Source organism: Schistocerca serialis, chromosome 5 (assembly GCF_023864345.2).
Source record: "Schistocerca serialis cubense isolate TAMUIC-IGC-003099 chromosome 5, iqSchSeri2.2, whole genome shotgun sequence".
Lineage (NCBI taxonomy): Eukaryota > Metazoa > Arthropoda > Insecta > Orthoptera > Acrididae > Schistocerca > Schistocerca serialis.
The window spans coordinates 552,161,438-552,186,625 of record NC_064642.1 but is presented as its reverse complement, the minus strand read 5'-3'; the positions used below and the strand labels follow the sequence as shown (position 1 = coordinate 552,186,625).

General features: G+C 44.1%; 1 protein-coding gene across 2 annotated transcripts in view; it reads right to left on the bottom strand.

Moving 5' to 3' along the window:
• Positions 1-25,188, bottom strand: part of LOC126481289 (anaphase-promoting complex subunit 2) — a 117,555-nt gene that overhangs the window by 10,045 nt on the left and 82,322 nt on the right. For both annotated transcript variants that reach the window (XM_050104928.1, XM_050104927.1), the window contains 3 exons: positions 18,307-18,436; positions 16,558-16,643; positions 16,199-16,354 (listed from right to left, as the gene is read on the bottom strand). In XM_050104928.1, the coding sequence (XP_049960885.1) occupies positions 16,199-16,354; positions 16,558-16,643; positions 18,307-18,436 (372 nt within the window). The remainder of the gene's footprint in view (positions 1-16,198; positions 16,355-16,557; positions 16,644-18,306; positions 18,437-25,188) is intronic.

Below are 25,188 nucleotides of genomic sequence, written 5' to 3'. Positions count from 1 at the left end.
CCACAGGGTGATCCTCATTACCAACAAACACTGTCTGCCTGTGTCCATTCATGCGAATGGACAGTTTGTTGCTGGTCATTCCCACATAGAATGCGTCACAGTGTAGGCAGGTCAGTTGGTAGATCACGTGGGTGCTTTCACACGTGGCTCTGCCTTTGATCGTGTACACCTTCCGGGTTACAGGACTGGAGTAGGTGGTGGTGGGAGGGTGCATGGGACAGGTTTTACACCGGGGGCGGTTACAAGGGTAGGAGCCAGAGGGTAGGGAAGGTGGTTTGGGGATTTCATAGGGATGAACTAAGAGGTTACGAAGGTTAGGTGGACGGCGGAAAGACACTCTTGGTGGAGTGGGGAGGATTTCATGAAGGATGGATCTCATTTCTGGGCAGGATTTTAGGAAGTCGTATCCCTGCTGGAGAGCCACATTCAGAATCTGATCCAGTCCCGGAAAGTATCCTGTCACAAGTGGGGCACTTTTGTGGTTCTTCTGTGGGAGGTTCTGGGTTTGAGAGGATGAGGAAGTTGCTCTGGTTATTTGCTTCTGTACCAGGTCGGGAGGGTAGTTGCGGGATGCGAAAGCTGTTGTCAGGTTGTTGGTGTAATGCTTCAGGGATTCCGGACTGGAGCAGATTCATTTGCCACGAAGACCTAGGCTGTAGGGAAGGGACCGTTTGATGTGGAATGGGTGGCAGCTGTCGTAATGGAGGTACTGTTGCTTGTTGGTGGGTTTGATGTGGACGGACGTGTGAAGCTGGCCATTGGACAGATGGAGGTCAACATCAAGGAAAGTGGCATGGGATTTGGAGTAGGACCAGGTGAATCTGATGGAACCAAAGGAGTTGAGGTTGGAGAGGAAATTCTGGAGTTCTTCTTCACTGTGAGTCCAGATCATGAAGATGTCATCAATAAATCTGTACCAAACTTTGGGTTGGCAGGCCTGGGTAACCAAGAAGGCTTCCTCTAAGCGACCCATGAATAGGTTGGCGTACGAAGGGGCCATCCTGGTACCCATGGCTGTTCCCTTTAATTGCTGGTATGTCTGGCCTTCAAAAGTGAAGAAGTTGTGGGTCAGGATGAAGCTGGCTAAGGTAATGAGGAAAGAGGTTTTAGGTAGGGTGGCAGGTGATCGGCGTGAAAGGAAGTGCTCCATCGCAGCGAGGCCCTGGACGTGCGGGATATTTGTGTATAAGGAAGTGGCATCAATGGTTACAAGGATGGTTTCTGGGGGTAATGGATTGGGTAAGGATTCCAGGTGTTCGAGAAAGTGGTTGGTGTCTTTGATGAAGGATGGGAGACTGCACGTAATGGGTTGAAGGTGTTGATCTACGTAGGCAGAGATACGTTCTGTGGGGGCTTGGTAACCAGCTACAATGGGACGGCCAGGATGATTGGGTTTGTGAATTTTAGGAAGAAGGTAGAAGGTAGGGGTGCGGGGTGTCGGTGGGGTCAGGAGGTTGATGGAGTCAGGTGAGAGGTTTTGTAGGGGGCCTAAGGTTCTGAGGATTCCCTGAAGCTCCGCCTGGACATCAGGAATGGGATTACCTTGGCAAACTTTGTATGTGGTGTTGTCTGAAAGCTGACGCAGTCCCTCAGCCACATACTCCCGACGATCAAGTACCACGGTCGTGGAACCCTTGTCTGCCGGAAGAATGATGATGGACCGGTCAGCCTTCAGATCACGGATAGCCTGGGCTTCAGCAGTGGTGATGTTGGGAGTAGGATTAAGGTTTTTTAAGAAGGATTGAGAGGCAAGGCTGGAAGTCAGAAATTCCTGGAAGGTTTGGAGAGGGTGATTTTGAGGAAGAGGAGGTGGGTCCCGCTGTGACGGAGGACGGAACTGTTCCAGGCAGGGTTCAATTTGGATAGTGTCTTGGGGAGTTGGATCATTAGGGGTAGGATTAGGATAATTTTTCTTCGTGGCAAAGTGATACTTCCAGCAGAGAGTACGAGTGTAGGACAGTAAATCTTTGACGAGGGCTGTTTGGTTGAATCTGGGAGTGGGGCTGAAGGTGAGGCCTTTGGAAAGGACAGAGGTTTCAGATTGGGAGAGAGGTTTGGAGGAAAGGTTAACTACTGAATTAGGGTGTTGTGGTGCCAGATTGAGTTGCTTGGAATTTTGAGGTTTTGGAGGGAGTGGAGCTGGAAGTGGGAGACTGAGTAGATGGGAGAGACTGGGTTTGTGTGCAATGAGAGGTGGTTGAGGTTTGCTGGAAAGGTTGTGAAGGGTGAGTGAGTTGCCTTTCCGGAGGTGGGAAACCAGGAGATTGGATAGTTTTTTGAGGTGAAGGGTGGCATGCTGCTCTAATTTGCGGTTGGCCTGTAGGAGGATGCTCTGAATAGCCGGTGTGGATGTGGGAGAGGAAAGATTGAGGACTTTTATTAAGGATAGGAGTTGACGGGTGTGTTCATTGGCTGAGTTGATGTGTAGGTGAAGGATTAGGTGGGTGAGGGCAGTGGATTGTTCAGTTTGGAACTGGTATAGGGACTGATGGAAAGAAGGGTTGCAGCCAGAGATGGGAACTTTAAGTGTGAGGCCTTTGGGGGTTATGCCAAATGTCAGACAAGCCTGAGAAAATAAAATATGCGAGCGTAATCTGGCTAGGGTGAAGGCATGTTTGCGGAGGGAATGTAAATAAAACTTAATGGGGTCGTTGTGGCGGTGTTGTGAGGGTGACATGGTATTAGAAGGTGGAAAGTGTAAGATGAGGTTGAAATGAAAATGAAAGATAAAAATATATGGGGAGAGATAAGGGTGAACTAGAAAATAACTGGAGATCTGGTATGAAAAAATGCGAAAAAGTGTTGGTTAAGTTGATCCTGTGGTGAACTTGGGTTGGTAGACAGCGATGTGCATGAAGGTTAGGTGGTTGTGTTGCCGCTAAAACACGTTAAAGGACGGAGAAATTCGGGAAAATTTCGAAAAAACGTGTAAATGTATTAAAAGGCGTGGTGTTGTGGTGAAAGATTACGAAAATGGGGCTAACAATTGTAAATAATGTCGTTAAAACCTGTGGAGAGCGGCTAAAAATGATCAGTGATGTACGAAAAACGGAAGTGGAAATAAAGTAAAAGTTATTAGAACTGGCCGAAATGGTTGTTTAATACGTGAAGGCAGCTGTTATTGAACTAGAAACGGTTAGCGGTATTGTTGAAAGCGCAAAATAAAAATTTTTTGGTTATGGTTTGGAAGTGGGTTACGTATTATAGAGTATATATAGGCGGGATAAATTTGTATTACGGTAAAAAGGGAAGGTGAATACAAAGTGAGACTACTGGTAAACGCAGAAAGAGAAAATAAAGAGAAAATAAGACGACAGGAAAGATTTCGAGATGCAACAGCGACAATAACAAACGTAATTGTTGGGTTCAAATTAATGATATGGTTATAATAGAGGGAAACATTCCACGTAGGAAATATATATCTAAAAACAAAGATGATGTGACTTACCAAATGAAAGTGCTGGCAGGTCGACAGACACACAAACAAACACAAACATACACACAAAATTCAAGCTTTCGCAACAAACTGTTGCCTCATCAGGAAAGAGGGAAGGAGAGGGAAAGACGAAAGGAAGTGGGTTTTAAGGGAGAGGGTAAGGAGTCATTCCAATCCCGGGAGCGGAAAGACTTACCTTAGGGGGAAAAAAGGACGGGTATACACTCGCGCACACACACACATATCCATCCACACATATACAGACACAAGCAGACATATTTAAAGACAAAGAGTTTGGGCAGAGATGTCAGTCGAGGCAGAAGTGCAGAGGCAAAGATGTTGTTGAATGACAGGTGAGGTATGAGTGGCGGCAACTTGAAATTAGCGGAGATTGAGGCCTGGTGGATAACGGGAAGAGAGGATATATTGAAGAGCAAGTTCCCATCTCCGGAGTTCGGATAGGTTGGTGTTAGTGGGAAGTATCCAGATAACCCGGACGGTGTAACACTGTGCCAAGATGTGCTGGCCGTGCACCAAGGCATGTTTAGCCACAGGGTGATCCTCATTACCAACAAACACTGTCTGCTTGTGTCCATTCATGCGAATGGACAGTTTGTTGCTGGTCATTCCCACATAGAATGCGTCACAGTGTAGGCAGGTCAGTTGGTAGATCACGTGGGTGCTTTCACACGTGGCTCTGCCTTTGATCGTGTACACCTTCCGGGTTACAGGACTGGAGTAGGTGGTGGTGGGAGGGTGCATGGGACAGGTTTTACACCGGGGGCGGTTACAAGGGTAGGAGCCAGAGGGTAGGGAAGGTGGTTTGGGGATTTCATAGGGATGAACTAAGAGGTTACGAAGGTTAGGTGGACGGCGGAAAGACACTCTTGGTGGAGTGGGGAGGATTTCATGAAGGATGGATCTCATTTCTGGGCAGGATTTTAGGAAGTCGTATCCCTGCTGGAGAGCCACATTCAGAATCTGATCCAGTCCCGGAAAGTATCCTGTCACAAGTGGGGCACTTTTGTGGTTCTTCTGTGGGAGGTTCTGGGTTTGAGAGGATGAGGCCCTCGTCAAAGATTTACTGTCCTACACTCGTACTCTCTGCTGGAAGTATCACTTTGCCACGAAGAAAAATTATCCTAATCCTACCCCTAATGATCCAACTCCCCAAGACACTATCCAAATTGAACCCTGCCTGGAACAGTTCCGTCCTCCGTCACAGCGGGACCCACCTCCTCTTCCTCAAAATCACCCTCTCCAAACCTTCCAGGAATTTCTGACTTCCAGCCTTGCCTCTCAATCCTTCTTAAAAAACCTTAATCCTACTCCCAACATCACCACTGCTGAAGCCCAGGCTATCCGTGATCTGAAGGCTGACCGGTCCATCATCATTCTTCCGGCAGACAAGGGTTCCACGACCGTGGTACTTGATCGTCGGGAGTATGTGGCTGAGGGACTGCGTCAGCTTTCAGACAACACCACATACAAAGTTTGCCAAGGTAATCCCATTCCTGATGTCCAGGCGGAGCTTCAGGGAATCCTCAGAACCTTAGGCCCCCTACAAAACCTCTCACCTGACTCCATCAACCTCCTGACCCCACCGACACCCCGCACCCCTACCTTCTACCTTCTTCCTAAAATTCACAAACCCAATCATCCTGGCCGTCCCATTGTAGCTGGTTACCAAGCCCCCACAGAACGTATCTCTGCCTACGTAGATCAACACCTTCAACCCATTACGTGCAGTCTCCCATCCTTCATCAAAGACACCAACCACTTTCTCGAACACCTGGAATCCTTACCCAATCCATTACCCCCAGAAACCATCCTTGTAACCATTGATGCCACTTCCTTATACACAAATATCCCGCACGTCCAGGGCCTCGCTGCGATGGAGCACTTCCTTTCACGCCGATCACCTGCCACCCTACCTAAAACCTCTTTCCTCATTACCTTAGCCAGCTTCATCCTGACCCACAACTTCTTCACTTTTGAAGGCCAGACATACCAGCAATTAAAGGGAACAGCCATGGGTACCAGGATGGCCCCTTCGTACGCCAACCTATTCATGGGTCGCTTAGAGGAAGCCTTCTTGGTTACCCAGGCCTGCCAACCCAAAGTTTGGTACAGATTTATTGATGACATCTTCATGATCTGGACTCACAGTGAAGAAGAACTCCAGAATTTCCTCTCCAACCTCAACTCCTTTGGTTCCATCAGATTCACCTGGTCCTACTCCAAATCCCATGCCACTTTCCTTGATGTTGACCTCCATCTGTCCAATGGCCAGCTTCACACGTCCGTCCACATCAAACCCACCAACAAGCAACAGTACCTCCATTACGACAGCTGCCACCCATTCCACATCAAACGGTCCCTTCCCTACAGCCTAGGTCTTCGTGGCAAACGAATCTGCTCCAGTCCGGAATCCCTGAAGCATTACACCAACAACCTGACAACAGCTTTCGCATCCCGCAACTACCCTCCCGACCTGGTACAGAAGCAAATAACCAGAGCAACTTCCTCATCCTCTCAAACCCAGAACCTCCCACAGAAGAACCACAAAAGTGCCCCACTTGTGACAGGATACTTTCCGGGACTGGATCAGATTCTGAATGTGGCTCTCCAGCAGGGATACGACTTCCTAAAATCCTGCCCAGAAATGAGATCCATCCTTCATGAAATCCTCCCCACTCCACCAAGAGTGTCTTTCCGCCGTCCACCTAACCTTCGTAACCTCTTAGTTCATCCCTATGAAATCCCCAAACCACCTTCCCTACCCTCTGGCTCCTACCCTTGTAACCGCCCCCGGTGTAAAACCTGTCCCATGCACCCTCCCACCACCACCTACTCCAGTCCTGTAACCCGGAAGGTGTACACGATCAAAGGCAGAGCCACGTGTGAAAGCACCCACGTGATCTACCAACTGACCTGCCTACACTGTGACGCATTCTATGTGGGAATTACCAGCAACAAACTGTCCATTCGCATGAATGGACACAGGCAGACAGTGTTTGTTGGTAATGAGGATCACCCTGTGGCTAAACATGCCTTGGTGCACGGCCAGCACATCTTGGCACAGTGTTACACCGTCCGGGTTATCTGGATACTTCCCACTAACACCAACCTATCCGAACTCCGGAGATGGGAACTTGCTCTTCAATATATCCTCTCTTCCCGTTATCCACCAGGCCTCAATCTCCGCTAATTTCAAGTTGCCGCCACTCATACCTCACCTGTCATTCAACAACATCTTTGCCTCTGCACTTCTGCCTCGACTGACATCTCTGCCCAAACTCTTTGTCTTTAAATATGTCTGCTTGTGTCTGTATATGTGTGGATGGATATGTGTGTGTGTGCGTGAGTGTATACCCGTCCTTTTTTCCCCCTAAGGTAAGTCTTTCCGCTCCCGGGATTGGAATGACTCCTTACCCTCTCCCTTAAAACCCACTTCCTTTCGTCTTTCCCTCTCCTTCCCTCTTTCCTGATGAGGCAACAGTTTGTTGCGAAAGCTTGAATTTTGTGTGTATGTTTGTGTTTGTTTGTGTGTCTGTCGACCTGCCAGCACTTTCATTTGGTAAGTCACATCATCTTTGTTTTTAGATATATATTTCCTACGTGGAATGTTTCCCTCTATTATAACCATATCATTAATTTGAACCCAACAATTACGTTTGTTATTGTCGCTGTTGCATCTCGAAATCTTTCCTGTCGTCTTATTTTCTCTTTATTTTCTCTTTCTGCGTTTACCAGTAGTCTCACTTTGTATTCACCTTCCCTTTTTACCGTAATACAAATTTATCCCGCCTATATATACTCTATAATACGTAACCCACTTCCAAACCATAACCAAAAAATTTTTATTTTGCACTTTCAACAATACCGCTAACCGTTTCTAGTTCAATAACAGCTGCCTTCACGTATTAAACAACCATTTCGGCCAGTTCTAATAACTTTTACTTTATTTCCACTTCCGTTTTTCGTACATCACTGATCATTTTTAGCCGCTCTCCACAGGTTTTAACGACATTATTTACAATTGTTAGCCCCATTTTCGTAATCTTTCACCACAACACCACGCCTTTTAATACATTTACACGTTTTTTCGAAATTTTCCCGAATTTCTCCGTCCTTTAACGTGTTTTAGCGGCAACACAACTACCTAACCTTCATGCACATCGCTGTCTACCAACCCAAGTTCACCACAGGATCAACTTAACCAACACTTTTTCGCATTTTTTCATACCAGATCTCCAGTTATTTTCTAGTTCACCCTTATCTCTCCCCATATATTTTTATCTTTCATTTTCATTTCAACCTCATCTTACACTTTCCACCTTCTAATACCATGTCACCCTCACAACACCGCCACAACGACCCCATTAAGTTTTATTTACATTCCCTCCGCAAACATGCCTTCACCCTAGCCAGATTACGCTCGCATATTTTATTTTCTCAGGCTTGTCTGACATTTGGCATAACCCCCAAAGGCCTCACACTTAAAGTTCCCATCTCTGGCTGCAACCCTTCTTTCCATCAGTCCCTATACCAGTTCCAAACTGAACAATCCACTGCCCTCACCCACCTAATCCTTCACCTACACATCAACTCAGCCAATGAACACACCCGTCAACTCCTATCCTTAATAAAAGTCCTCAATCTTTCCTCTCCCACATCCACACCGGCTATTCAGAGCATCCTCCTACAGGCCAACCGCAAATTAGAGCAGCATGCCACCCTTCACCTCAAAAAACTATCCAATCTCCTGGTTTCCCACCTCCGGAAAGGCAACTCACTCACCCTTCACAACCTTTCCAGCAAACCTCAACCACCTCTCATTGCACACAAACCCAGTCTCTCCCATCTACTCAGTCTCCCACTTCCAGCTCCACTCCCTCCAAAACCTCAAAATTCCAAGCAACTCAATCTGGCACCACAACACCCTAATTCAGTAGTTAACCTTTCCTCCAAACCTCTCTCCCAATCTGAAACCTCTGTCCTTTCCAAAGGCCTCACCTTCAGCCCCACTCCCAGATTCAACCAAACAGCCCTCGTCAAAGATTTACTGTCCTACACTCGTACTCTCTGCTGGAAGTATCACTTTGCCACGAAGAAAAATTATCCTAATCCTACCCCTAATGATCCAACTCCCCAAGACACTATCCAAATTGAACCCTGCCTGGAACAGTTCCGTCCTCCGTCACAGCGGGACCCACCTCCTCTTCCTCAAAATCACCCTCTCCAAACCTTCCAGGAATTTCTGACTTCCAGCCTTGCCTCTCAATCCTTCTTAAAAAACCTTAATCCTACTCCCAACATCACCACTGCTGAAGCCCAGGCTATCCGTGATCTGAAGGCTGACCGGTCCATCATCATTCTTCCGGCAGACAAGGGTTCCACGACCGTGGTACTTGATCGTCGGGAGTATGTGGCTGAGGGACTGCGTCAGCTTTCAGACAACACCACATACAAAGTTTGCCAAGGTAATCCCATTCCTGATGTCCAGGCGGAGCTTCAGGGAATCCTCAGAACCTTAGGCCCCCTACAAAACCTCTCACCTGACTCCATCAACCTCCTGACCCCACCGACACCCCGCACCCCTACCTTCTACCTTCTTCCTAAAATTCACAAACCCAATCATCCTGGCCGTCCCATTGTAGCTGGTTACCAAGCCCCCACAGAACGTATCTCTGCCTACGTAGATCAACACCTTCAACCCATTACGTGCAGTCTCCCATCCTTCATCAAAGACACCAACCACTTTCTCGAACACCTGGAATCCTTACCCAATCCATTACCCCCAGAAACCATCCTTGTAACCATTGATGCCACTTCCTTATACACAAATATCCCGCACGTCCAGGGCCTCGCTGCGATGGAGCACTTCCTTTCACGCCGATCACCTGCCACCCTACCTAAAACCTCTTTCCTCATTACCTTAGCCAGCTTCATCCTGACCCACAACTTCTTCACTTTTGAAGGCCAGACATACCAGCAATTAAAGGGAACAGCCATGGGTACCAGGATGGCCCCTTCGTACGCCAACCTATTCATGGGTCGCTTAGAGGAAGCCTTCTTGGTTACCCAGGCCTGCCAACCCAAAGTTTGGTACAGATTTATTGATGACATCTTCATGATCTGGACTCACAGTGAAGAAGAACTCCAGAATTTCCTCTCCAACCTCAACTCCTTTGGTTCCATCAGATTCACCTGGTCCTACTCCAAATCCCATGCCACTTTCCTTGATGTTGACCTCCATCTGTCCAATGGCCAGCTTCACACGTCCGTCCACATCAAACCCACCAACAAGCAACAGTACCTCCATTACGACAGCTGCCACCCATTCCACATCAAACGGTCCCTTCCCTACAGCCTAGGTCTTCGTGGCAAACGAATCTGCTCCAGTCCGGAATCCCTGAAGCATTACACCAACAACCTGACAACAGCTTTCGCATCCCGCAACTACCCTCCCGACCTGGTACAGAAGCAAATAACCAGAGCAACTTCCTCATCCTCTCAAACCCAGAACCTCCCACAGAAGAACCACAAAAGTGCCCCACTTGTGACAGGATACTTTCCGGGACTGGATCAGATTCTGAATGTGGCTCTCCAGCAGGGATACGACTTCCTAAAATCCTGCCCAGAAATGAGATCCATCCTTCATGAAATCCTCCCCACTCCACCAAGAGTGTCTTTCCGCCGTCCACCTAACCTTCGTAACCTCTTAGTTCATCCCTATGAAATCCCCAAACCACCTTCCCTACCCTCTGGCTCCTACCCTTGTAACCGCCCCCGGTGTAAAACCTGTCCCATGCACCCTCCCACCACCACCTACTCCAGTCCTGTAACCCGGAAGGTGTACACGATCAAAGGCAGAGCCACGTGTGAAAGCACCCACGTGATCTACCAACTGACCTGCCTACACTGTGACGCATTCTATGTGGGAATTACCAGCAACAAACTGTCCATTCGCATGAATGGACACAGGCAGACAGTGTTTGTTGGTAATGAGGATCACCCTGTGGCTAAACATGCCTTGGTGCACGGCCAGCACATCTTGGCACAGTGTTACACCGTCCGGGTTATCTGGATACTTCCCACTAACACCAACCTATCCGAACTCCGGAGATGGGAACTTGCTCTTCAATATATCCTCTCTTCCCGTTATCCACCAGGCCTCAATCTCCGCTAATTTCAAGTTGCCGCCACTCATACCTCACCTGTCATTCAACAACATCTTTGCCTCTGCACTTCTGCCTCGACTGACATCTCTGCCCAAACTCTTTGTCTTTAAATATGTCTGCTTGTGTCTGTATATGTGTGGATGGATATGTGTGTGTGTGCGTGAGTGTATACCCGTCCTTTTTTCCCCCTAAGGTAAGTCTTTCCGCTCCCGGGATTGGAATGACTCCTTACCCTCTCCCTTAAAACCCACATCCTTTCGTCTTTCCCCCTCTTTCCCTCTTTCCTGATGAGGCAACAGTTTGTTGCGAAAGCTTGAATTTTGTGTGTATGTTTGTGTTTGTTTGTGTGTCTGTCGACCTGCCAGCACTTTCATTTGGTAAGTCACATCATCTTTGTTTATATAAAAACAAAGATGATGTGACTTACCATACGAAAGCGCTGGCAGGTCGATAGAAACACAAATAGACACATACATACACACAAAATTCAAGCTTTCGCAACAAACTGTTGCCTCATCAGGAAAGAGGGAAGGAGAGGGAAAGACGAAAGGAAGTGGGTTTTAAGGGAGAGGGTAAGGAGTCATTCCAATCCCGGGAGCGGAAAGACTCACCTGAGGGGGAAAAAAGGACGGGTATACACTCGCACACACACACACATATCCATCCGCACATATACAGACACAGATAAGTTGTTTCTTCAGAATAATGTCAAATGCAGACACTGTAATTGAGCTTTCTATCATAGTTACTGTAGGGGGGGGGGGGGGGGGGGGGAGAACGTGGGTGTAGAGCTTGAAGTTTTGTCAGTTACACCACATATCATTAATAATGAATCATCCCCATGTTTGTTAGTTAACAGTTCGTAAAGCAGTTGCACTAGTAGTTGCAAATCTATGTGAGATTATGTGGGAGCACAGTTTCCATACCATAACTCTTTATCTTTTCCATTTTATTCAATTATTTTCCATCAGCATAATCTTTTTGTAGAACTTTTTGAATCTGAAGTTAAGTTTCCAAACAACACTCCAAAGGTCTGCTCCGTTCAAATAAGGGAAGTCTTCCACTTCATTTCTCAATTTCTCTAAAATGATCACTACTGCTGAAAACTGTTTTCTCACACATAATAATGAAAACTTTGCGAGCTTTGGAATGAATTCTTTGCTGAGCTAGAGTACACATACCAACATGTGCTGCACCTGCCCCCCCCCCCTCCCCACACACACACACACACACACACACACACACACACACACACCTGTGCAGCCACATTGTGCCAACTGAACACACAATCCTGGGACTGTAGTTTGGCAGGTACATAGCGGTGAGTGATCGTGTTGGGTGAAGTGGTTAGAGGGGGAAAAGAGACAGGGTACAAGAGGGGTTGGTGAGGGTGGCTGATGGCTTCTACATCTACACACATACTCCGCAATCCACCATATGGTGCGTGGCAGAGGGTACCTTGTATCACAACTAGCATCTTCTCTCCCTGTTCCACTACCAAACAGAAAGAGGGAAAAATGACTGCCTACATGCCTCTGTACGAGCCCTAATCTCTCTTATCTTATCTTTGTGGTCTTTCTGTGAAATATAAGTTGGCGGCAGTAAAATTGTACTGCAGTCAGCCTCAAATGCTGGTTCTCTAAATTTCATCAGTAGAGATTCACGAAAAGTATGCCTCCTTTCCTCCAGAGACCCCCACCCGAGTTCCTGAAGCAATTCCATAACACTCGCGTGATGATCAAACCTACCAGTAACAAATCTAGCAGCCCGCCTCTGAATTGCTTCTATGTCCTCCCTCAATCCGACCTGATAGGGATCCCAAATACTCGAGCAGTACTCAAGAATAGGTATTATTAGTGATTTATAAGCGGTCTCCTTTACAGATGAACCACATCTTCCCAAAATTCTACCAATGAACCGAAGACGACTAATCTGCCTTCCCCATAACTGCCATTACATGCTTGTCCCACTATATATCGCTCTGCAATGTTACGCCCAAATATTTAATTGACGTGACTGTGTCAAGCACTACACTACTAATGGAGTATTCAAACATTACGGGATTCTTTTTCCTATTCATCTGCATTAATTTACATTTATCTATATTTAGAGTTAGCTGCCATTATTTACACCAATCACAAATCCTGTCCAAGTCATCTTGTATCCTCCTACAGTCACTCAACGACGACACCTTCCCGTACACCACAGCATCATCAGCATACAGCCGCACATTGCTATCCATCCTATCCAAAAGATCATTTATGTAGATAGAAAAAAACAGCGGACCTACCACACTTCCCTGGGGGCACTCCAGATGATACCCTCAACTCCAATGAACACTCATCATCGAGGACAATGTACTGGGTTGTATTACTTAAGAAGTCTTCGAGCCACTCACATATCTGGGAGCCAATCCCATATGCTCGTACCTTAGTTAGGAGTCTGCAATGGGGCACCGAGTCAAAAGGCTTTCCGGAAGTCAAGGAATATGACAACCGTCTGATACCCTTCATCCATGGTTCGCAAGATGTCATGAAAAAAGGGCGAGTTGCATTTCGCAGGAGTGATGCTTTCTAAAGCCATGCTGATGTATGGACAGCAACTTCCCTGTCTCAAGGAAGCTTGGTGGGAGACACAAGGTTATGGGATGGGAACATGGGAGGGAGAGTATAATGAGTCACCCTCCTTTAACATTAACTCTTCTTTTTTTAAAAAATAGAGATAACCAATACCATGTATACTATTGATTCTTGCATAGGTTAAAATTATCTCAGCTGTTTCACTAAAGGAATTCATATGATTTTGTATACAATGTATTATATTTCAGACTAAAATGTATAAAAAAGAAATTAATGTGTTATAATTGATATGTATTAACAGTTAAAATTACCCTTCTTTTAAAAATAATTGAAATTACAAAATTTGTGGCATACTTAAAATTCATATTATTAATTGCATAATCTAATGCTGATTATTAAATTTATTTCTAGATTGATTTACAAAATAATGATATATTTTAGTGAAGATTCTTCTTTGGTAAAGAAAGTTTGTACACTTTTTTGCTTTGTAAGCTCTTTGGAATAATGTGAGTGCCGCAGAATGTAAGTAGTGGTGGGCATTCCTTTGATGGTAGTAGATGTTTTCTTAGTTTGTCACCAACAATGTAATTATTGTTTTTTTTTTAAATTTGGAAAATGCAAAAACAGTGTGATGTTGAAAGATGTGACAAAGAATAAAACTCAAGAACAAAATAGGTAAATCTTCAATCAGTTATTTAGTCATCAAGAACTGACAAAATTGAAATTTCAGCTGCAAGAATGTACCCCTAGACAAGACTTTGAACCATCAACAACAACAACGAAATAATGAAGATAAGTAAAAAGTTATTCTTTTGTATATCTTACGCCTCTTGAAGCTTTCAAAATTTGTGCAAAGACAGAATTTTAATAGTGATGTGTGGGAAAGTAAAATTACAAGAGGCGCATGAGCACTCACAGAAATGCGACATACGGACACCACAGTCAGTGAGTTAGTGCCCCACATAATGACAATGACATGGAGGAGTGGTTTAGGAAAGAATAACAGGACAGAAAAGGCAGAGACTGTTGGGTAGAGTGTATGGGTGCTGTGGGTTAGCAGAGACTGAGGTTAAGATGAGTAAAGGAATGAAAGGTGTTGTGAGGATAACTCCCACCTAAGTAGTTCAGAAAAGATGATACTGAGGGGAAGGATTCAGATGGCACAGCTTGTGAAGCATCAGTCGAACTTGAGCTCATTGTGTCCAGCACTGTGCTCTGCCACTGGGTGGTCGACTCTACCCTTGGCTACAGTTTGGCAGTGGTTACCCATTATAGTGTCATATATCAGCTTTTCTGGAATTTCAGCCTGGTACCAGGGCGATTACTAAAAAGTGAAAAAAAGAAAAAATTCCCTGAGAATTCCAGGTAGGGGGAGCAAGGTGGTGTCCTAAGAAGATAACATTCCTGATAATTAAGGATGACCAGGGAGGGGGGAGAGGGGAGGGGGAGGGATGAGCATCTCATAATAAGGACTTTTCTTTCCTCTCAGTTGAGGACACCCTAGTTTCTAAACAGTAATAATTTACATGGGATAATATTCAAACAATTAACATACATTGAAATATTACAATCAAGCAAATGAAACTTACTACTCACCATATAGCAGAGATGCGGAGTCACAGATAGGAACAACAAAGAGCTGTCACAAATTACCTTTCGGCCAGAAGAATCACCACCCTGAATATTCTATGTAGAGATGACCACCAACCAACTGCCTACCAGAATGAATGGTTAATGGCCACCACCAAACAGTATCCAAGAGCAGAGCTGATCACCCAGATGCGCAACACACGATTGGGCATGACATGCTCATTTTCAATGGATGCTTCACAACCCATGCCTCCTGGATTCTTCTCTCCAGCAACAGCTTTTAGAAAAGGTGCAAAAATTGATGCTCATCATGCAGTGAAGACTTAAGAGGATTTCTAAGGCAGTGGTCAATCATTATGAAATTGATAATAGAAGGGGTACCACAAGTGGGCAGGCTATGTGGCAAAGAGTTTTAGATATGGAATGGGTTAAGGCTATCAAAGTGATTGTGAGGTTTTATTAATACAGTCTCTTAGAAGCCATCCATGAAGTTGAGGTCAATAAACAGGTAGGTGGCTCACTGAGCCAAAGAGGACCAAGTGAAAGAAGTCACTGAGATCATGGACGAATTAGAACAGGGCGTACTCACCCTGAACACGTCTCCATAGACATGTCATCAATGAATTTGAACTAGGTGAGAGGTTCAGGACTTGGGTGGCTAGGAAATGATCCTACTTGAACAAATTGATGTAAGATGGCGCTATGCGAGTAACTATGGCGGTGTCATGGACCTGTCTATAGTTTGTAAGCATCCAAATTGTACCACCCTAGAAATACTACAGCCGTCAAATGTCACACATTTTGATATTAGTGATGACATCAAAAGATGTAATATATCACCAGTACTGGAATTTTTGGTTACAGTTGTAAGAGATTTACAATGGCATTAAATTTCACTTTGCCAAAATGTTAAATACACTGACATATAGAAATTATAGGGATTAATGACTGTCCCTCTTACGAAGCCTCTTTCCTGTGTTTCTTTCTTTCTTTTTAGTTTTATTATGCTTACACCTCATTCTCCTATTTTTTTCATTTTCTTCTGATAGCTCTCACTTTGATGCCCATGTCTTCCCAGTGCCCTTGTTCTCATTAAATATGGAAGGTGTGCAAGCTTTCGTACCCCTTCTTCACCCCCTATCTACCCACATTACTTGTTTTCATTCTCCCTTCTCTACACAATATCATGTAAATTCAATCCCCCGCTGTCCCTACCACCCACATTTCAAAAACTGGATAAACAATCAGACTGTCACACGAAAAATAAGTGTGTGTGTGTTTTTCTAAAAAGTACAAATTTTTAAAAATTCTTTTTTTTATCTGTCTATCCAACAGCCAGCACTTCATATGAAGGCAAGTCATCATCTGTTCTCTCACACGACCATGATTATAAAGTGGGAACTCACCTGAAGCTCTTCTTCCCGCTGGTCATGTGCAGAGGCCATGGGGCTCTCTGCCTCTTCATCTTCACACATCATATCTGACGCAGTAGGACCTCGTGATCGAGGAACTGTCTCCTCCACAAGAACAAAGTTGTCAGTGGACATTTCTCTCACCAAACCCTAACACAGGAAGAAGCACACAACAAAACTAAACAATTGTTTTAAAAGAAAATTCACTAGTTCAGCAAATTTCATTTAGTATCAGTATTCCATTTACTATGACACCTACACCCCCTCCCTCCCCACCCTTCTTATAGACATGTGTAGTGAAGAAACTACAATAATATTTCACATACTACACACTTGCTCATTTTCTTACATACCTGTGACTGCCAAAACGCCATCCTTCTTCTTAAGATTGTTGGAGCAACTCGCATTTCTTGACTGAGTTCTTCAATAGTCCACTGGTCTGTTAGTAAAAAGGAAGAAGTTTCAGAAATTAATAAGCACAGTTAAGGACAGAACAGCACTAAATGCCATTCAAACAGGAGGCTGTCATGTAATGTTGATAATTAAAAGGTTATTTAGGAAGCCACTACAGAACAAAGACTGGTGTACATGGGACACGTTGAGTAATTCTGCATAGCTGTGGTTTTTGTACAATCGTGACAAATTTGTATCTGCAATCCGGAAGTGTAACATGTTATTGAGTACAAAAGCAATAGTGTTTCAAGTGTCTGAAGTATGATAACACTTGACAACAGGAAACCAATAAGTTTGTGAGCAACAACTTGCTAACTTGGTGACATCACCACTATTACCTTACAGAGTCATGAAATGTATTTGCAGTTGCAAATATGGACAACCATCACCTATGTAATGCAATGACGACAATGAAAACTTGTGCCAGACTGAGATTCAAACCCTGACTTCCCACTTATTGGGAGTGGTCACCTTACCATTAGGCTAATAAAACATGACTCTTTCCCAGGCTCTGACTTCCACATGTCTTCAACCAAGTGTCTATAACCTGCACTCATGTATTCATTATGTATATTCCCATAGAGGGGAGACAATTTAATTGAAAGTCAGTTGATGGGTGTTAGCAGATAAATACGATATTTCAGTGCCTATTTTGTTCAGAAAAACAATGCACGTCATGTCTGAAGGAACACTGTATGTCCAAAGGAACATTGCATCGTACTTCTGAACAACAAAGCCGCTGCAATATCATATCTTAGAGATGCTTTCCTTTTAATTGAAATTCTTTTTAATTGTCCCTTAAGATTCTGCTGGTAGTCTACCATCAATCTTCATTTTGTTAAGCTGTCTCTAAATTGTTAAAAATACAGTAAGAACTAATTTGATATAAAATAAACCGCATTTTTCCATTTTTTATATACACACTCTCAGGTTTCCTCTATTCTCTGTTACGCTTGCTTTTAATGAAATGATAATGCTTTGAGTGTCACATCTCCTTTCAGTACAATGTGTTGCATATGTTTCCAAATTATACTGTTGTCTTTGCTGTCTGCTCAATTTGTCACTGCATTTCAGCATTCTTCTTTCTTTTCACATCATCAGTCATAGGAAGGGGGTGGAAGATGATTATGTTCACCAGTCATTACATTTTGTGTTTAAAATAAACTAGTATTCTCGCTTAATAGCACAACTCTAGTCTCTGGAACATACGATTATGAAATACTGCTCTTCTGTATGCCTTTCTTGTAAAAGTTCACCAGACATTCTACTGATGATTACCACAGTTCCACATCTACAAATTTTTTTAACAGTTTGTCCGATATGCTACATGTAATTCACTAATTCTTTATAATTCCCTAACATATATTGGAAACAAATGTAGAATACTATTAATATGAGAGAGAGAAATTTTAATGACATTATATTAGACTGTACTCTATCACTTGCAAGCACAACAAAAATTGAATTGTATAGGCAATGTAAGCATTACCATTTAAATGTAGTGTTGGGAAAGTAGCTGCACAACTTTGTTAGCTTCTGGTGGAGGAGGAAGCACTCAGTAAATAAATGTTACAAACGAAAAATGAAAAAAATCAGACATTGTATTTTTAATTTAGACAGTTCACAAATAAAAGTAATGTTTCACTTACTCTTTGTTTGAAAATGCCAAATAATAGTGGCATGGATTGGAGATACAGTCAAATTAATATTTCTATCTTTCAACTCGATGTCAAGATTTACTGCACCCAAATGTGGCTTCCAGCAGAGTGTTCTGTTACCCTATAACAACAATTGTTGATGAATAATGGATCTTAAGAATGTGATTTTTGATTAATAATCACATAAAAGTAATTGCATAAGTAAAAAATACTGAAAACTAGTCATTATATTATTTGTTGCTCTTAAATGGGTTTCAGTAATCATAAAACACAAAGAACAATACCAGGAAATTCTATAAAAATTCAAACAAAGTCTCCAAATGCACCCACCACCTATAGCCCTAAACAACACAGAAAATTGTGAAATATTTGCAAACTATTTCAATAAGCTGTTAAATTGTGAGGAACCAAGAGCAAACTTTCCAGAACAAAATCCAGGATACACTCATATGAACTCAAAACCACCCATCATGGATGAAATCCAAAATATCATTAAAGATCTGAAAAATGACAAGGCCCCTTTGGGAAGTTTCTCTAACAGATGAAATGTGGAAAATTGCAGGTGAGGAAACAGTCAAGAAGCGACTGGATCATTCAAAAAATCTGGAAACACGAGCTGTACCAGAAGATCGGAAAACCGCATTAATTCACCCAATCCACAAAAAAAGACACCAACAATTATAGAAGAACATCCCTCCTTCTAGTGGCTTACAAAATACTTTCAAAATCATTACAAAACAGTCTGGAAAGCAAACTGGATCAGTGATTAGGAGAGTACCAAGAAAGGTTTAGAAAAGGATGATCCTGTGTGGAACATATTTTAAGTCTGAAATTCATGCTCAGGTATGGAAGGATGAGATCTTAAAGCATTTACACAACATTTGTAGCCTTAAAAAGAGCATATGATTCAATTGACAGGAAAACATTATTCAACACCTTAAGAGAGCTTAGAGCTGACACACCAACAAATACAAAATTAAATTTCTAGACGACATCTCCACGGCTTTTGAGATCAAAACTGGCGTAAGGCAGGGAGATAGACTGTCCCTAATGCTGTTCAATTGTGTGTTGGAAAAGGAGGAATCAGAAGAATCACAATTGGGAGAAAAGAAGAAAATCTGAGTTTTGATTGTTTGGCTTTCACAGATGATCTTTCCATCTTTGCTGAATCTGCAGTTAATGCAACAATGCAGACAAATCTCTAGAAGAGACAGCTTCAAAAGCAGGCCTACATCTATCTTTTGAGTACATCTGAGTACATGACAGATGTGAAGGAGGCACTGAAATATATGGAAACTGATTATGGCAGACTAAAAAGGGCTACACAATTTAAATACCTAGGTGAAGTAATTCAACCAACCACTTTAGACAAAGAAGCTAAACTGGCAAGGGCAAGGAAAATGGAGGTGGCTTTTCGACTAACAAAAACCTGTATAACAAGAAATCTATTTCCCTAAATGCAAAACTTCAGCACTACTATACTTTCATTAAACCAGAATGCCTTTATGCATCAGAATGTATTTTGTCAAATACAGCCAAACAATCAAGTGAAATAGAAGACTAGGAAAGGAAGATAATCAGTAAAATTTTGGGACCAAGATACAAGAATGGGAAATGGAAATTAAGAGGTAATAAAGAAGTTTATGAAAAAATAGAATGAATATCAGACACGTTAAGGAAGAGTAGAGTTGCATTCTATGGACACCTAAAATGGCTAGACGAAAACATAATATCAAAAAGAATATTTAACTTATATTAAAAAAAGATGCTGTGACTTACCAAACGGGAAAGCACTGGTAGATAGACACAATAAAAAAACACACACACAAATATCAAGCTTTCGCAACCCAAGGTTGCTTCGTCAGGAAAGAGGGAAGGGGAGGGAAAGACGAAAGGATTTGGGTTTTAAAGGACAGGGTAAGGACTAATGTCTGCCTGTGTCTCTATATGTGCGGATGGATGTGTGTGTGTGTGTGTGTGTGTGTGTGTGTGTGTGTGTGTGTGTGTGTGTGTGTGTTTCCGCTCCCGGGATTAGAATGACTCCTTACCCTCTCCCTTAAAACCCACATCCTTTCATTTTTCCCTCCCCTTCCCTCTTTCCTGACGAAGCAACCTTGGGTTGCGAAAGCTTGATATTTGTGTGTGTTTTTTATTGTGTCTATCTACCAGCGCTTTCCCGTTTGGTCAGTCACAGCATCTTTTTTTAATATATTTTTCCCATGTGGAATGTTTCTTTCTATTATAATTAGAATATTTAACTTCTTTGACAGAAACCTCAAAACATCAATGACGTGTGTAAAAGAAGTTAAAGCAGACCTGAGGGAAATGGAAGTAATGGAGGAAGAAATAGGACAATGAGAAAGGTTCAGTGCAAAAGTAAAAGGTTTCCAGGGCTTCCAGGAAAAAACAAAGAAACAGACAGGTGCAATATGGGTGGAAGGCAGAAGAGAAAAACATACAGAAAGAAGGAAAAATTACTGGAAAGAATAAAAGAAGAAAAGAAAGAATACGTAAGATACTCATGTGTTCCTTAGTAGGGGGAAAAAATTATCAATCTTACATGTGTTATCTACAGCTTTCTGCATGAATTCATATGCTGTGTACATAGGTCTCACATTAATTCTTCAAAACATATTACAAATAGACAGTTGTGTGTTCCTTGCATCATATTCATGATGAAATATTAGAACTGAAACATGCCAATTAAACAAACTGATGCACCTTTATTAATAAATATATATTTATTGACAACACATCAGCCCTTTATGTCAGCATATATACACACCTGGAAATGGAAAAAAGAACACATTGACACCGGTGTGTCAGACCCACCATAGTTGCTCCGGACACTGCGAGAGGGCTGTACAAGCAATGATCACACGCACGGCACAGCGGACACACCAGGAACCGCGGTGTTGGCCGTCGAATGGCGCTAGCTGCGCAGCATTTGTGCACCGCCGCCGTCAGTGTCAGCCAGTTTGCCGTGGCATACGGAGCTCCATCGCAGTCTTTAACACTGGTAGCATGCCGCGACAGCGTGGACGTGAACCGTATGTGCAGTTGACGGACTTTGAGCGAGGGCGTATAGTGGGCATGCGGGAGGCCGGGTGGACGTACCGCCGAATTGCTCAACACGTGGGGCGTGAGGTCTCCACAGGACATCGATGTTGTCGCCAGTGGTCGGCGGAAGGTGCACGTGCCCGTCGACCTGGGACCGGACCGCAGCGACGCACGGATGCACGCCAAGACCGTAGGATCCTACGCAGTGCCGTAGGGGACCGCACCGCCACTTCCCAGCAAATTAGGGACACTGTTGCTCCTGGGGTATCGGCGAGGACCATTCGCAACCGTCTCCATGAAGCTGGGCTACGGTCCCGCACACCGTTAGGCCGTCTTCCGCTCACGCCCCAACATCGTGCAGCCCGCCTCCAGTGGTGTCGCGACAGGCGTGAATGGAGGGACGAATGGAGACGTGTCGTCTTCAGCGATGAGAGTCGCTTCTGCCTTGGTGCCAATGATGGTCGTATGCGTGTTTGGCGCCGTGCAGGTGAGCGCCACAATCAGGACTGCATACGACCGAGGCACACAGGGCCAACACCCGGCATCATGGTGTGGGGAGCGATCTCCTACACTGGCCGTACACCACTGGTGATCGTCGAGGGGACACTGAATAGTGCACGGTACATCCAAACCGTCATCGAACCCATCGTTCTACCATTCCTAGACCGGCAAGGGAACTTGCTGTTCCAACAGGACAATGCACGTCCGCATGTATCCCGTGCCACCCAACGTGCTCTAGAAGGTGTAAGTCAACTACCCTGGCCAGCAAGATCTCCGGATCTGTCCCCCATTGAGCATGTTTGGGACTGGATGAAGCGTCGTCTCACGCGGTCTGCACGTCCAGCACGAACGCTGGTCCAACTGAGGCGCCAGGTGGAAATGGCATGGCAAGCCGTTCCACAGGACTACATCCAGCATCTCTACGATCGTCTCCATGGGAGAATAGCAGCCTGCATTGTTGCAAAAGGTGGATATACACTGTACTAGTGCCGACATTGTGCATGCTCTGTTGCCTGTGTCTATGTGCCTGTGGTTCTGTCAGTGTGATCATGTGATGTATCTGACCCCAGGAATGTGTCAATAAAGTTTCGCCTTCCTGGGACAATGAATTCACGGTGTTCTTATTTCAATTTCCAGGAGTGTATTTAAAAACTCTATAAGTAGAATTGAAAACACAACATCTGTCTCTCTCTTATTCTCATGGACACCTGTGTACGTCATTCCTTCTTCTGCCAAGGTAGATTCACTACAACAGGCTACTCCAACACTTTCACATAGGGCACAAGCACCAACGAGCACCCATTAACTCTCCTGTGAGAAGTTCCAGGAGGTATATGCTACTCCCAAGGCCCTATTCCACCACATCTGTGCCTTTTTGTCAGGCCAAGAAGCCATTTGGTCACCCCTGGCCTTGGGCTCTTGGCCCGGACATATAATCATGTAGGATACAGGCCAACTTCCTAATTGACCACGTGTCAGCTGTTTGGCACCCCCCTATACACATGTCAGCACTTGTTGGAACAGCTTGCAATAAAGGGTGACACAGATTCCATTCCATTATTGTATTTGTGAATATCTGATTACACTGAAAGTCAATATATATATATTGCGTAATTGGATGCATAAAAAATCTACTCACCAAGCAGTGGCAGGAGAACACACATATAAGAATATTGCGTATGCAAGCTTTAGGAGACAATGGCTCCTTCTTCCGGTAGAAGGATTGAAGGGGACAGAAGAAGGGCGAAGGAAAAGGACTGGTGAGGATTAAGAAAAGGCATAGAACTCAGAAAAGTCACCCTGAACCCCAGATCAAGGGAGATTAACCTGTCCGGGGTTCTGAGCAACTTTTCCAAACTCTACCCCTTCCCCCAAATCTCACCAGCCCTTTACCTTCGTCCCTCTTCCTTTCCCTTCAATCCTTCTGCCAGAAGAAGGTGCCACTGTCTCTGAAAGCTTGAATACATAATACCTTTTATGTGTGTGTTCTCCTATCATCCCTTAGCGAGTAAATTTTTTGTCTATTCAATTACACTATCTTTTCAAAAATTGATTATTTTCTAACATATATATTGAGGCATAGTCCATAAGTGAAAAGTTAATGGATAACAAGATTGGGTAAGTGGTGGTCTCAAATTAATCTGATGACTACATTTTCCTTTGTTTCCGGCAAAATCTCTGTAAAAAAAGAAGTTTGGATGTTTAAAGTTCTTGGCTACCGCATTACATGACACTCGCTGAAAACCGGCACTAAGATGGAGTTGAGAAACATCTTGAAGAAACTTTGTGAGATCAATATGGGATTCATCAATTCCAACACTAAGAAGTTCTGTTATTGGACTGGTGTACCCTGTGGCAAAATATTGTGCTGCAATCTGGATCAACAGCTCATACATCAGACTAGTCTATAGACAGCTCAATCACACTAAGCACGTCACAGGAACAATCAGAAACTCTACATTCCTGCTACTTACTCTCAGTCATATACCCCCCCCCCCCCCTCCACTCTTTTTTGTGGCAAGAATCTGCTCCCAAGTAAGAATTAACAAAAACAGTTGGTCATCCTTATCTTCCTGTATATGAGAATTCCTGCACTCAATAAAAACAGACTTCACTCCTGTCATCCACATTTACATGTTGCAAAATTTTTGTTATGTAACACAGTAACAATAATAGGCCAATGGACAGAAATATGACAGAACAATGTTACCCCAGAACAGCTTGTCCAGGCCACCACGTTGTGAAGAGCACCATGAGATCTGGCCTGTCTGCATTCAACAGAATAAAGACAAATAATGGAAGATGTGCTGATTCAGTGTACAAATATAGATTAATAGCATCACCCACTTGTGATTGTGGTGCATTGTGACAAACTGTTCAGCATATCAGACATGCAAGCCAAAAGTGATCATTTCCTGGCAATCCAGAGGGTTTCTTGATGGCAGCAAAGACATCACTTGAATATATTTAGCAGTTGGATATATAAGTGTTGGTTGGTTTAAAAGAAGAAGTGTGGGGAGGGAGGGTTGGGAGGGGGGGGGGGGGGGGGGGGGAAGGGGACCAAACTGTGAGGTCATCAGTCCCTTGTTCCCAGTAAAATAATTGCACAAGGGAAAGAAGAAAAGAAAGGAGACGTACAGCACAATAACAAGAGAAAGGAAGAACCAGAAGGACAACCAACACTACAATGGACAAAACAGGAAAAGAAAACCACGGAGAGAAGCAAGAAACAGGTAGAAGGGGTGAAAACAAGAGAGCAGATGACCGTGACTGGCCGACCATGAGATTAAAAAGGAAAAGCAAGCCACTCTGCAAAACATTCAAACATCCATCCTAAAAGCATTAGGGTGGAGAACACAAAGCGACAAAGGACTTGCGCTGAAACATGTACAGAATGATAAAACCCACCGTCACGTATAAAACGTAAAACTAAATTAGCCAATGAGGCGTTGTCAGCTCAAATTAATGGCAACAAGTCTGTTAACTGAAGAGTCTGTCACAAGGCAGTCAAAGACGGACAGCTCACCAAGATATGGGCCACCGTCAGCCGGGTGCCACACCGACACTGAGGAAGGGCCATCATGGCGCAGTAGGTAGCCGTATGTCACCCAAGCGTGGCCAATGCAGAGCCAGCAGAGAACCAGAGAGTCCCTGCGAGAGGCCCGCATGGACGACTGCAACACATTCGAAGTCTCCTTAATGGCACATAGTTTGTTGTGCGTGCTGAGGTTATGCCATTTCGTCTCCCAAAGGTGCAAAACCTTGCAGCGTAATACTGAACGTGATCAGCTGCAGAGAAACTGACCTCCATAA